Source organism: Protobothrops mucrosquamatus, unplaced genomic scaffold (genome assembly GCF_001527695.2).
Source record: "Protobothrops mucrosquamatus isolate PMUCROS unplaced genomic scaffold, P.Mucros_1.0 scaffold6, whole genome shotgun sequence".
Lineage (NCBI taxonomy): Eukaryota > Metazoa > Chordata > Lepidosauria > Squamata > Viperidae > Protobothrops > Protobothrops mucrosquamatus.
Window position 1 is genome coordinate 4482304 of NW_015386393.1, and position 13037 is coordinate 4495340.

The 13037-nt window shown below is 40.1% G+C and overlaps 1 protein-coding gene across 1 annotated transcript in view; it reads left to right on the forward strand.

Moving 5' to 3' along the window:
- HMG20B (high mobility group 20B) overlaps positions 1 to 7338 on the forward strand; it is a 12987-nt gene extending 5649 nt beyond the window's left edge. Inside the window, exons 5-9 of the mRNA XM_015810068.1 lie at positions 830 to 870; positions 2068 to 2146; positions 3119 to 3334; positions 4856 to 4988; positions 6515 to 7338. Of these exons, the coding sequence (XP_015665554.1) occupies positions 830 to 870; positions 2068 to 2146; positions 3119 to 3334; positions 4856 to 4988; positions 6515 to 6527 (482 nt within the window). The 3' untranslated portion in view covers positions 6528 to 7338. The remainder of the gene's footprint in view (positions 1 to 829; positions 871 to 2067; positions 2147 to 3118; positions 3335 to 4855; positions 4989 to 6514) is intronic.
- Positions 7339 to 13037: the final 5699 nt, after the last annotated feature.

The following is a 13037-nucleotide window of genomic DNA, read 5'->3' on the forward strand; positions in this document are numbered from 1 at the left end:
AGACAAATGGCTGTCCAGTCTCTTCTTAAAAACTTCCAGTGTTGGAGCATTCACCACTTCTGGAGGCAGGTTGTTCCACTGGTTAATTGTTCTAACTGTCAGGAAGTTTCTCCTTAGTTCTAGGTTGCTTCTCTCCTTGATTAGTTTCCATCCGTTGCTTCTTGTCCTGCCTTCAGGCGCCTTGGAGAATAGCTTGACTAATAGTAATAGTAGCAGTAACAGAGTTGGAAGGGACCATCTAGTTCAACCCCTTGCTCTTCAGGAGACCTATACTGTTTCTGATAAATGACTGTCCAGTCTCTTCTTAAAAGCCACCAGTGATGAGACACCCACAACTTCCAAAGGCAATTTGTTCCTTCTTGGATTTCTTTTTTCCCCGATCTCCAAAGGGGTAAACAAATTTTGCCCACAATCAGATACTCCTGACTGGTTAAATTTCCAGGTGTAAAGTCTTATTTATCATGGCATCACTAACTGTAGGCATTCTTGATCCAAGTGAATATCAGTCTTTTATTTTCCTTGCATATTTCCTTCCCTCTCCTCTGCTTGTTAAAGTTAAAAGCCCTAGGATGGTCTATCGCAGTGTTTCTCAACCTTGACAATTTTAAGGCATGTGGACTTCAACTCCCAGAATTCCACAGCCAGCATTGCTGGCTGTGGAATTCTGGAAGTTGAAGTCCACATGCCTTAAAATTGTCAAGGTTGAGAAATGGTCAGGTAGGATAGGCAGTTTCTTTGGAGAGATTTAATTCAAACCGTGACGGCATTATCAGCTCCTTGATACCTGCTTTGATTAACTAACTTTTTCTTTTAAAAAATATTATTTTAGAGGACGCTGGAACTGTGAACACATTGCTAAATGGATACAAGGTAATTTGTCAGATTTTGCTTTTAGGAATGTCAAACTTGAAAATGAGAAATTGTGATTATGTATATTTTCTAGTTACTAATCATTTAGATATTTCACCATCCATCAGCTTTGCCTTTTATCTACAGTAGCATATTGAATGTGGAAAGAATATACTTTCTCTGGGGGTTTTTCCCCCCTAGGCAGTAGTTATTGCAACCGAGCTGCAATTTCAAAACATTTGTATCTGAATGTCAAAAGCAAAAATAATAATAATAAAAAATGAATAATTTGAGCCTAAAAACTACAGATAAACCACAGAAAGGCAGTTATGTTGATGTAGCTTTTGATCTAGAAATTAGATTTAGAGTTTGCATGAAAGCTTTCTGTTGCAGTCTTAAGAACTTCCTACTAATTTGAAAATTAGGAGAACAATTAAAGATAAGTTCACTTCTAAGGAAAATCCATTAGGCACTGCCTAGATCCGTGGTGGCAAACCTATGGCACGCGTACCACAGGTGGCACGCAGAGCCCTCTGTGGGCACGTGCACCATCGCCCCAGTCTTAGGCCTTCAGCTAGATTTTATAAAACTTTTTCGCTTTAGGCCTCCACCAACGTGTGCAAAAAAAAAAAAAAGGTTCAATCAATCAATTTCAACTTGTGGGGGAAAAAAAATCTCGCAAAGTTGGAATTGATTGATTGAACTTTTTAGTCCCACCCAGTCTGCCATTATCACTGAAGCCATGCCCACCCAATGGGCCACGCTCACCCGCACCCGACAATACCTAAGTGGGTTTTGGGTTGCGGTTTGGGCACTCGGTTTCTAAAAGGTTCACCATCACTGGCCTAGATAATACCGTTTTACTCACTTGAGCATTAACTTAATGGTGGTTGTGTTCTTTTTATTAACTGCTTGTGACTGTTTATTCTTCTCAGCTATAAGAAGAATCATAGATATAAGCTTCCTTTTAACACATTAGCTTTGTTCTGGAGCATTGACAGCAGACTTGTGGCACATTAATGTATAGTGTAGCTCCACTGCAATACTCAACATTTCATTGCTAATTCTGAAAAAGAAAGGCTATTATCTTCCGAGAGACTGTGGTAGCATAGTCTGTTCCCAAATTTTCAGGATTTCCATGCCGCACTGAGAAAAATATGTAATCTTTTCAGTTATTAATGCTTTTTGCCTAGCTTTCTTATCTATCTTTTCTTGCAGACTGGAGAAAGTGGCAGTGATGGCTTCTCAACATTTGATGTCCCTATTTTTACAGAGGAATTCTTAGACCAGAACAAAGGTACAAATGCAACTGGTGAAATGTAGTTAGTATTCAGATAGGGTGGGTTTCCCTTATGGAAACTGGGGCCTACCAAATAACATTTCTTCCCAGTGCCCCGCCTTCCGAAAGCCACAAGCAATGTCTCAGATGTTTCACAAAGAAGTGAAACAAATGATGAAGATAGGTTTGAAAGTAAATATGCCCATATTTTCTAGAAAAGTTGTGGCTTTATTAAAAGGGGACCAACTTGGCTTAAAATGGCTAGAAAATCTGAAATTGAGCTTTTTTTTTTGCCTTCAGTTGAGTTGGAAGAGAGATTGCGGTATTAATCACTGAAAGAATGGAAATCTTTATTTGCATTTAATACTAGAGATGGATATTGGCACAAGTAGCAAGCTCTAAGAACTAACTAAAGAAAATGGCTAGATTAACAGTCTTTATTAAGTTATTCTTCAGTTAGCAAGTTTATTAAATCACAGTTGGTTCAGTTCACAAATAGAGCTAAAACATAAAAGCAAAAAATAAACCATCTTGGCTTTTTGATGTGTTGGCTTTGTGCAGTGTCTGAACCAGCTCACTTTTCATTTTGGCTCTCTTCATAATACACCTGGGAGATCCTTCCTCAGTGTTCAAATTGTGATTTCTCATTAGATACTAAATCTTTTAGAATCATTTCTCTAGAAATTATAGGAGAAGACAAACAGTACTCATAAGTACGGTTCAAATTACATAGATAAACCCAATTGGCTACATTCGTGCGAGGCCATTAGAGTTGAGTCTACTTATTGCTAGGATATTATGGAAGACAAATAGACTGTCCTGAAAACCAATTTCTCTCTGGTGCCTCTAAAAATTCCCAACCAATACAGTCACAGTCTGGGAATTCTGAGAGCTGTAACTAACACATCTGAATGGTGTCGATTGTGATCCGTGTTTTTTTTTCTTTTTAATTCTGGTCTTCTTGTTTTCCCTTTCTCTTTGCTGGAGCAGCACGGGAAGCAGAGCTGCGGAGGCTGCGTAAGATGAACACGGAGTTTGAGGAGCAGAATACCATCCTGCAGAAACACACGGAGAGCATGAGCTGCGCCAAGGAGCGCTTAGAGCAGGAGCTTGCACTGGAGGAGAGGCAGACAGTGGCACTGCAGCAACAGCTCCAGACCGTGCGCCAAGCTCTGACAGCCAGTTTTGCCAGCCTTCCCATTCCAGGTACTGGAGAGTTTTAGTTTTGACAGTGCTTGCCAACTTAGGAGACACGAAAGTCTGCATGCTTTGCAATACTTGTGTGTAGCAGTCGTCTATCTTTTAGGGATGCACTGATCATGACAGTGCCACAAGCAAAACACTGCCCCATTCTCAATCTCAAGTTTTACTTTTGTTAAAAATGCAAGAGTGTTAAGGTGGTTATATTTACCAGAAGGTTTGGACCAACTCTTCAGGGTCCTTCTAGGAGGTTTGTGCCTGCATAGAAAACACTGCCATCATAGAAACGTGAGAGTTGAGAAAGATCTTTGATTTCATCTAGTCCAGCCCCTCCTTCAATAGAGGAATTGACAAATGACCATCCAGCCTCTGTTTGGAAATTTCCACCAAGATTATTGCTGAAAGAAAAACCACTTTGGGTTTGGATTTAGACAGGCCTGTTATTTATACAGTGGTACCTTGATACTCAACTGCTTTGAAACTCATTGAATTTGGTACTCAGCGCATTTTGACATGAAAAGTTTGTCCCGATACTCATAGTTTGTTTGATACTCAACCCACAAGCTAGAACATGTTGGTGTTGGCTGCCTTGTGACTCACTACATTATTCCTTAGGGGAAAAATTTGTTTGGTACTCATCGTTTTTTGTACTCATTGCGCCTCCCAGAACCAATTAACCATGAGTACCGAGGTACCACTGTACTTAAGTTGTAGACCAAGATAAATGAATACTATTGTGCTGTGGATGGAGAAAAAGCAGGAGTGACTTACTAGAGCAACTTGCAGCCTTTGCTGCTGGCTTCCCAATTGAGGTTGCTTGTGGGAAGTTGTCTGAGAAAACTGCAAGTTGTAAAAAATGTGACTGCAGCTCCCCGTGAGGTTGTAATCACAAGCCAGGCACCCGAGTGCCCAGATCACAATCACATTGCTGCGGGGGTGTTGTGACAGCTGAAACGTTAATTACCAGTCAGTCATGTGTGTGTGCTTTTTCAGTGCTGTTGAACTTTGAACAATGGCTGAATAAATGGATGAAAGCTGAATGCTACTGAAAAAGGGCAACAGGAAATTGGGGAGGGGGGGGAAAAGGGGAATAGAAGCAAGCAGCAGCAAAACCAGTTTATGGGTGCTGAGAAAGTTTCTAAATCCAAGCTTAACTGGAAAACTTTTTAATTTCTTCCAATTAGATACTTGCTAGATTCTGGCTGAACATTTTAGAGTTAAAAATGGAAAATTGGAAAAAAAGCAAATTTATGCATTGTCATCACTCTGAATCAGGTCAACGTGTTCTGTAACTATGCAGTATGAATACAGAATATGTTATTGAGAAAACATTCTGAAAGGCATGTTTTACTTTGTTAAAAAGGCAATTTTTTTAACTCTTAGTTGTCTGAAAGTTATGTCCAGATAAGATTTCCACAATTCAGAGGGCGAGGTTTGTTCTCTGCTCGCTTCAGTGTATCCTACAAAATGTTAATCAGCAAGGATGCTAATTGCTGCTCAAGCAGCTAATGAGACTCTTTCCAACAGGCACAGGTGAAACTCCCACACTGAAAACACTTGATTTCTACATGGCAAAGCTTCACAGCACCATTGAGAGCAATCCCATACAACACGAAAGGCTGGTTGTCAGAGTCAAGGAGATTTTGTCCCGCGTTGCCAAGTAAGCATGAACATATGCTTCTGTAGTACAGGGACTCCTCGACGTATGACCATAATGGAGCCTGCCCATTAATGGTCATAATCATGTGACCTATCCAATTGTACTTTTTTTGGGGGTGGTGGTGGTGGTGAAGCGAATCATCATGCTCATTAAGTGAACCTGCAGTCATTAAGCAAATGCCATGGTCGTTAATTGAATGTATTGTTCGCTAGGGGGCCTATTTGCCAACATTTGCCAAAAACTGCAAGTAAACGCCAGTTTTGTACAAAAACGTAAACTGAAGTCATCTGATCCAGGATGCTTCAAACGGCCATAAAAAGAGACCAGTTGCTGAACATCCGAAATGCAGTCACAGTACTGCGGGAGAGGGGGAATCCGTCGGAACTTTGGAACTGGTTTGTAAGCACCTTTTGGGAGGTCCGTCGGAACTTCAAAAGGTCACCATCGATGAGTTGTAAGTCGAGGACTCCCTGTAAGCAGGGTTGATATAGAAGCCAACTACGACCCTTTACACAAACAGATAACTCAAGGCAGAGATGTGTAATGTTTGGATCTGAAGTGGGCAACTTTCCTGGCAAACATTCTCACCTCTCTGGGCTGATGCATCAGCCAGGAAGGTTGCCCACTTCAGATCCAAACACTACACATCTCTGCCTTGAGTTATCTGCTTGTCCAGGATTTGGAAAGCACTAGGTTTCCCCCATCATTTCCTCCCATCTCCTTAATGGATCCAGAGATCTTTTGCCCACAAAACAGCCCTGCTGTTACACTGGAGGCTTCTCTTCAGACATGTGCTCTTGGTGTAAGGGAAAGATGTGAATCTAGAATATAGCGTGTTCCTTTGCATGCCTACTCTAAAGCAGTGTTTCTCAACCTTGGCAACTTGATGATGGTTGGACTTCAACTCCCACAATAGCTGGCTGGGGAATTCTGGGAGTTGAAGTCCACTCATCACCAGGTTGCCAAGGTTGTAAAACACTGCTCTAAAGCATGGGTCTTTTGGCTGGTCTGGTCTGGTCTGCATTGAGTGTAGAGTAGGGGTAGGCAACCTTGGCTCTTTTATGACTCGTGGACTTCATCTCCCAGAATTCCTGAGCCAGCTATGCTGAGGGGAAAAGGAGAGGTTTCCAAGCTGAGCCATGCTGGCTCAGGAATTCTGGGAGTTGAAGTCCATGAGTCATAAAAGAGCCAAGGTTGCCTACCCCTGGTGTGGAAGAACTGTCTTGGGTCACCTATAAAATAGTTAATGTATATACATAACAACTTATTTTTTTATATGATGTTGTGGGGCCGCATTACTAGCTGTCCAGGACCGCAGGGGGTCCGCGGGCCAAATTTATTTTTAGTTCATTGAAGTTCATTTGCTAACTTGGTGTGCGAACTGAAAACAGAGCTAGCTACTTATTGGAACTAAAATGAGGGTTGTGTTGGATTTAAGAGTTGTTTAATGTTGTCATTTCCAAGGCATCAAATGTCTTGTCATAGACAACTGACCATGTTGTGAGTAACTTTGTTTCTCTCTTCAGCGAGCATTTGTAAGTAACTGGGATGCTGGGCACAACTTGAAAACATCTCAACTAGTTTGCCAGGTTGATGGGACTACACTGCCATACGCTCCTCCTGATGCAGCTGCCTTTATGTAGCAGATCTTCTCCAGTGCCTCTTCTCTTCAAAGAGCCTTAAGTTGCCTTCTCTGCTCCTAAAATATGTAGAAAAACCTCTTTTCTTTCTGAGCTTTGTCCTCTCTTGGCTCTTTCTGAAGTTGCTGGCAGGACAGCAGATGGTAGAATGACAGAAAATCAATGAGACTTGTCCATGATTGCTGGATTCTGGAACTCTGTTTTCTCCTCCAAAGTACAGATTTCCAGGCTAATTTTGCCACAAAAATGAGTATTGCAGTCACTGGGCTACGTGGCTGACTACTGTAGCTACTAACAGGTCACACAGGAATATCAAAAGCAGACCGAAGGAGGCCAATATTTGTAGGCAGATATCAGAATGGTTAGAAGTAGATCAATAAGGATTTTTGACTCCCAATTAACAATAGCAGCTACACAATGCCGCCTCTAACTCTAAATTATACTACTGAGATTATGAAAGATGGCGTTGTGTGAGAGGCCTTTAAATGCTGATCCTTGATCCTTCTTTAATTTTTAGCATATACCTGACTCCAATTGGTGGACTGAGAAAAAGCAGAATAGATCCAAGTCTAAAAACTGTCCTTCCCTCTGATAAGAGGTACAAATGAGCAGATAATTTCAATGAATTCCATTCCACTTGTGTTTTAAAAATCAGAGCAAAACATGCTATTACTTACTATTAATATAGTTTGTATTGTCATTTTAATTATTTTATTGAAACGTTTTGACAGGTGTTTTGGAATTGAGCAATGCATTGCAAAATTTGAACAAGTGCAAATCCAAGAGATAAAGAGTATTTCAATCCAGATATCCATCCACAGAATGTTTATCTGATTAATTCTCACCAGGATGTGTTAATCATCTCTAATGAGTTGTTTCATTGATTGAATTCATATATGCTAAACCATGGCTTGCTTAACCATGGTTTGTTGAATAGCTGGGTTCACACAAATATGTCAAATTAAATTTTTTTTTAAATTCTCCTGGTGACTCAAAGGTGCTTTTTCAAAAGTCACCTGCGCTGTTTTTTTTCCCCTTGAAGAAGATGTTTAGCTTCTCATCCAAAACGTTTTCTTCTTCTTCAAGGAAAAAAAAAAAGTAAGGTTGCCTTTGGAAAAGCATCTTTGAGACAACTATGATCGGCATGCCACAAACCGGTCTGTGCAAAAAGTGAAGCCTCATCTGCAGGATGCAGGCAGCACACAAAACCATGCCCCCTCCGGTCCATGAAAAAAACCTCTCTCCACGGAACCGGTCCCTGGTGCTCCAAAAGTTGGGGACCTCTGAGTTAGAGGGATGTGGGAATATTGACAACGGTTGTGGTTGCATGGCAGGCTTACTTATAATTACCCAACCATAGTTTACCCAGTTTGCCCCATTTTCTGCAGTTGCACGATCTACTTAAACATACACTAACAATGCAGACCAGGTTCACACTAGGCTGAAACCTAGCTGATTGTTTTGGAGTCTGCAAAAACAGTCCACGTGTCATTTCAAAGATCTACCTGTCTCAAGAATGGGCAATTTATGGCATGCAGAACACAAGCATATTGATTTCAATCCCTTTTCATCTTCTAGGGCAGTTTGAGGTGAAGATGGGAATGAATTGCTTTTGGGAGCCTTGAACTTCCATCCCCGGGCCAAAAATAAAAATGGATTTCAGTTCAGGAGACTGACTTTCAAATATTGCCATAAAATTGACCTAGCTTAAAACTGGTGCCATTTCTCCAAGCTAGATGATCAGTGCACATATTATTTGAAATCATGTTGAGTAATCTATTTGATACTGGAGATTCCAGGCAAGTTTTTATTGTGTACAGTAAGTTTCAAAAGGTGGAGTTTCTCTTAGACCTGCTGCCTTATATTATTTTAAATACTGTGACTTAAAATCCAACTAATATTTTTCCAGGGTGAATACCCCTCCCATCACAGTGTGCATTTGTTGACATGCTATATACATCATGAAAAGTTTTGCAGATGGGATACAAATCAATCCCTCAGGAATGTAGCATGAAATTGTGGGGGTTCTTGTGTTTTGAATCGAAGATACATATATAGGGTAGGCAGAATCTCTGAAACCAAACTAGGATTCTGAAGACAGATACCCATCTTGTATGCAAGGAATTTTCAAAGTCATTGTTCCTTCTCCTTGAAAAGAATGGCTGCAAGATTCTATGAAGAAAATTGCATATGTAGATTAAGTTTACTTCATCTAAAATAATGATAGTTAGTTGCTAGAAGCAATTTAACAATGCAAAACTCGGGTTACCTTGGCATAAAATAATGGCTTTATTTATTACATAATGTTGCACCTCTTCTTCATAACAGAATAAATAAATCCCTGCTGATTATTATTGTGAATTAATTCTTACTTAATTTTGTATTTTCTTAATGCATTAGGGTGAGTTTTTTAAACATAATATTTGCATTTAAAATTGTATTTTCAACCTTTTCCTTCCCCTCTCTTGCAAAACTAAAAAAAATAATTAACAGTATGGGAAAGAGTTATGCTGCTCTGGTGAGGGCAGATGTTCTTTTTAAAAAATAAATAAAATACATACGTGTACAAACTTATTTGACTAATCTTTTTGTCGCAAATATTACTTGGGGATGAAAATGAAGCAAAATTCACGTGAATTATCTCTGAGAATAATTTCTGAGTCATGAATGTGAGATTAGCAGTTGTATAAATAAAAATATATCAGGTTTACTGTGCTAACTGTTTGGCAAATACATGTGTATTCAGTGCTATTCAAAGGATAAATGTCTAGAATGCAGGAGATTGAGAAAGGGTTTCTTAAAGTACAATATTATGTAGCAGGGTTTTTCAACCTTTTCACCCATTGTACCACTTTTAGGATATGGCAACATCTGAGTACCACCAGTTGCCTAGCAAGGTGTCAAAAACTTGATGACCAAAAAAAAAAAAAAAAAAGAAAAAAGTGATAAAGTACAGGTAGTCCTCGACTTACAACAGTTCGCTTAATGACTGTTCGAAGTTACAATGGCACTGAAAAAAGTGCCCGCCATGCCACAGCCGAGCAAGACACCTGTCTGCCCACCCGGCCGCGCTCTTCCTCCTGTCCGAGGTTTTTATTGTTGTGAGCATTTCTGTTGAGGATTGGCAGCGGGGGTGGGGTGGGGGGTGTTTGGTTTTTATTCCCCCCGTCTGCTGGGTGGTTGCAGCAGGTTTTGGTCACTTCACATGACCCTGGGACACTGTGACCGTCATAAATATGAATCAGTTGCCAAGCATCTGGATGTAAATCACATGACCCTGAAGATGCTGCAACATTCCAGCTGATCGGCGCTTCTGGGCTCAGCAGAAGCACCAGGATCAGCACCAAGCTCCAGCTGGAGCCTGGCGCTGATCCTGGCGCTTCCGCTGAGCCCTGACAGCCCTGCAGCTCCAGCCATCTCTCGCTCAGGCTTTTGCGGTGCTGCCACCGGTTCAGCTCATTCCCCTCCCCCGCTACCACTTTTCTAGGATGGTCGCGTACCACCTGCCAGGTGCCAATGTACCTCAGGTGGTACCCGTACCACTGGTTGAAAAGCCCTGTTATATAGGTACAATGAGATATAATTACGTGAGCAGAAGATGTTAAGATGAGATTGTTGTATAAAACAAATTCTATTAATCTAAGTGAATCAAATTGCAAATTAGATTAATTATAAGAACAAGCCATCCATTATAAATTAATTATTCAGACATTTATACTTGCAATAAAAATAACTTGATTCCTTGAGTTCCTTCTTCTCCACATATACATACAGTTGATATTCATTCTACCTGCTCTATGAATTAACCATTTAAACAAATGCTATGGGCAGAAAAGTGGAATATGAATAGGAAATAAATATATGTATACTTATATCACTGCTTCTATTTAGGGCAAGCACTTTTATGCTGAGTGCAGGAAAGAAATAGACAATAAATAAAATCATTCTGAATATATTTCTAATGACTACTGTAGAAGGCCCTGGTTTGTTGGATGTTTGCCAAGTATGATGAGTTGCAAGGTAGTCTCTAAGAGAGCCTAGTTTGCATCAAATAGCATACACATGCTTGGAGCAAAATATAACTAATTGTGCATACAGTATGCCATACTGATCAAAACATGATAAAAATGATTGGAATCTCCTTGCCATTAGCAGTAAATGCTGTAGGTGGCATATGTGCAAGACTTTTAGTAAAGTGTTAATATTTATAATTTTTTCCTTGTAAGAGGATTCTTCACAATGTTTTTTTCTTTTCGACTCCAGATTGGATTGCTCTTTTTCCCCTCCAATTCTAACATGCTCTTTTTGTGATGTGTAGTGCCCAGTGTTGTCTATAGAGCTTTCAGATCTTGGCTGCAAAAATCCAGCAAGATGACAGCAAAGAGAGAAACACGTCTTTATGCTGCCATCTTACAGTCATCTGGATTTCTGCAGCTCAGATAAGACAGGCCTTCTGTATGCAGGATTCCAAGTATAATGGTTGTTGTCTATCAAAGCATAAAGTATAATGGTAGATGAGAATGACTTTGGGAGACAGGAAGGAAAGGTGCACACAGGACAACCAGTAGACGATATCCCAACCTACAGAAGGTGTGGGAAACATTTAAGAAGAGACTTTTCCTAAATTCCTGCCTCCTATTCTCCCCACAACAACTACAGTATGCTGTAAGATAGGTTGGGCTGAGAAAATGACTGGCCCAAAGTCACCCGGCTAGTTTTTGTGTCTAACACAGGGCTAGAATTCCTGGTTTCTAGGCCAGCACCTTAACCACTACACAAAACTGTAACTCTTTATATTGTTTGGAGTGATTCCTATTTGGCACTTTTAAAGCTTATCTTTTCAACAAAGGAAGTGACATTGGAGAGTTTTTTTGCATTCTGAATCACTTACAAATAAGTTGAAAGCACTAATTCCATGGAATGCCATCACTCTGCTAAATTGTCAGTTCCTATTGTCATCTGTTATCCCATGATTACAAAGTTTGTGGATTCTAGATAGGCTTTTGCATCTACAATATCTTATCAAATCACTTTTGGGCATTCTCAAAAGAATACTGAAACGTAAGTGCAACTGGCCTTACATTTCCTGAAACTGGACTCTGCTCAAACCAGACTTGCTCTTCTACATATTTCCTGTGATAACTTGCATATAGATGGCAGAGGAGGAAAACTGGATGTAGAAAAGAAGCAAAAAGCAAATTAGTGATTTTATTTATTATTTCTATTTCTAACCACTGCCCGCTACTAACTCCTCTGGGCAAAAATTTAAAACAAATACTAAAATTATTTTAAAAACAATATCAAAGAATGGCTGTGGTAGCGGGGAAAAGAATCTTAATTGAGATGGTGGATTTGCACTGTGTCATGGCCCAGTGCCTGTTAGAAGAGATAGACAGCAGGACTGGGGCTATATGAACCTGGGTGAGGGGGATTTATTCCAAAGCACAAGAATAATGATGGAAAAGGTATGTCTCCTGAGTCCGCTATGATCCCTGAATTGCACCTTGGAAGACCATCAGTACAGAACTCACACAGCAGAGGTGCTTTAGGTGCATATCAATGCCATTTTTAACAAGTTAACAGTGATTCCAGAACAATTATTAACCTAACCAACCTGTAATTTACCTAGATGTCTTCTCAATTTCTTCTCTCTGTTCCCCTCCCCTCCAGATCTTTCTCCTCTCTTGGCATTATGTGGGCCACTTTCCAGTTCAAACTGAAACTAAGATGACAAATATGTGGCCCACTTCAACAGGAATAGTTTAGCCTATAGCCACTTCTAGTGGATTTATTGACAAATAAATATTCTAATGTTCAGTGGGATTTATTCCCAGATTAATGTTGCAACAGCTTGGTTACAAAACAGTACGATGTATATCCAAGAGAGTATATTAAACATAAATATGTAATAAGCAAATAGCCCTTTTACACAATTCAAATAAACATTCTTCTGTTTACTCTGTCTCAACTCTTCCCTTCACTGTTATCTCCTTATGATTTATTGATTCGGTACAATACATCTGTACAAGTACAGAACATTTTCAACTCCTTGTGACATCAACATAAACAGTCCGTAACCCTCTCTTTCAGGCCTCCCAATGGTCCTCCCATCACCACTGTAACTGAGTCCATTCCCCATGCTGCTGGTCATCCTCTTTTCTTTTCTTTCCACTTTTTCTAACACTAGAGCCTTTTCCAGAGAGCGGGGTCTGTCCAAAGTAGGATATTTGAGCCTGGCCATTTCTGCCTCCTATGAGATCTCTAGATTGATTTATTCAATGATCCATCAGTTTGTTTTCTTGGTTGTACACAATATTTTCAGGGTCTCCTGCAACACTAACGATCAAAAGCATCAATATTCTATCCTGCATCTTTAAAGTCCAACTTTCCCTTCCATAAAGCGTCACAG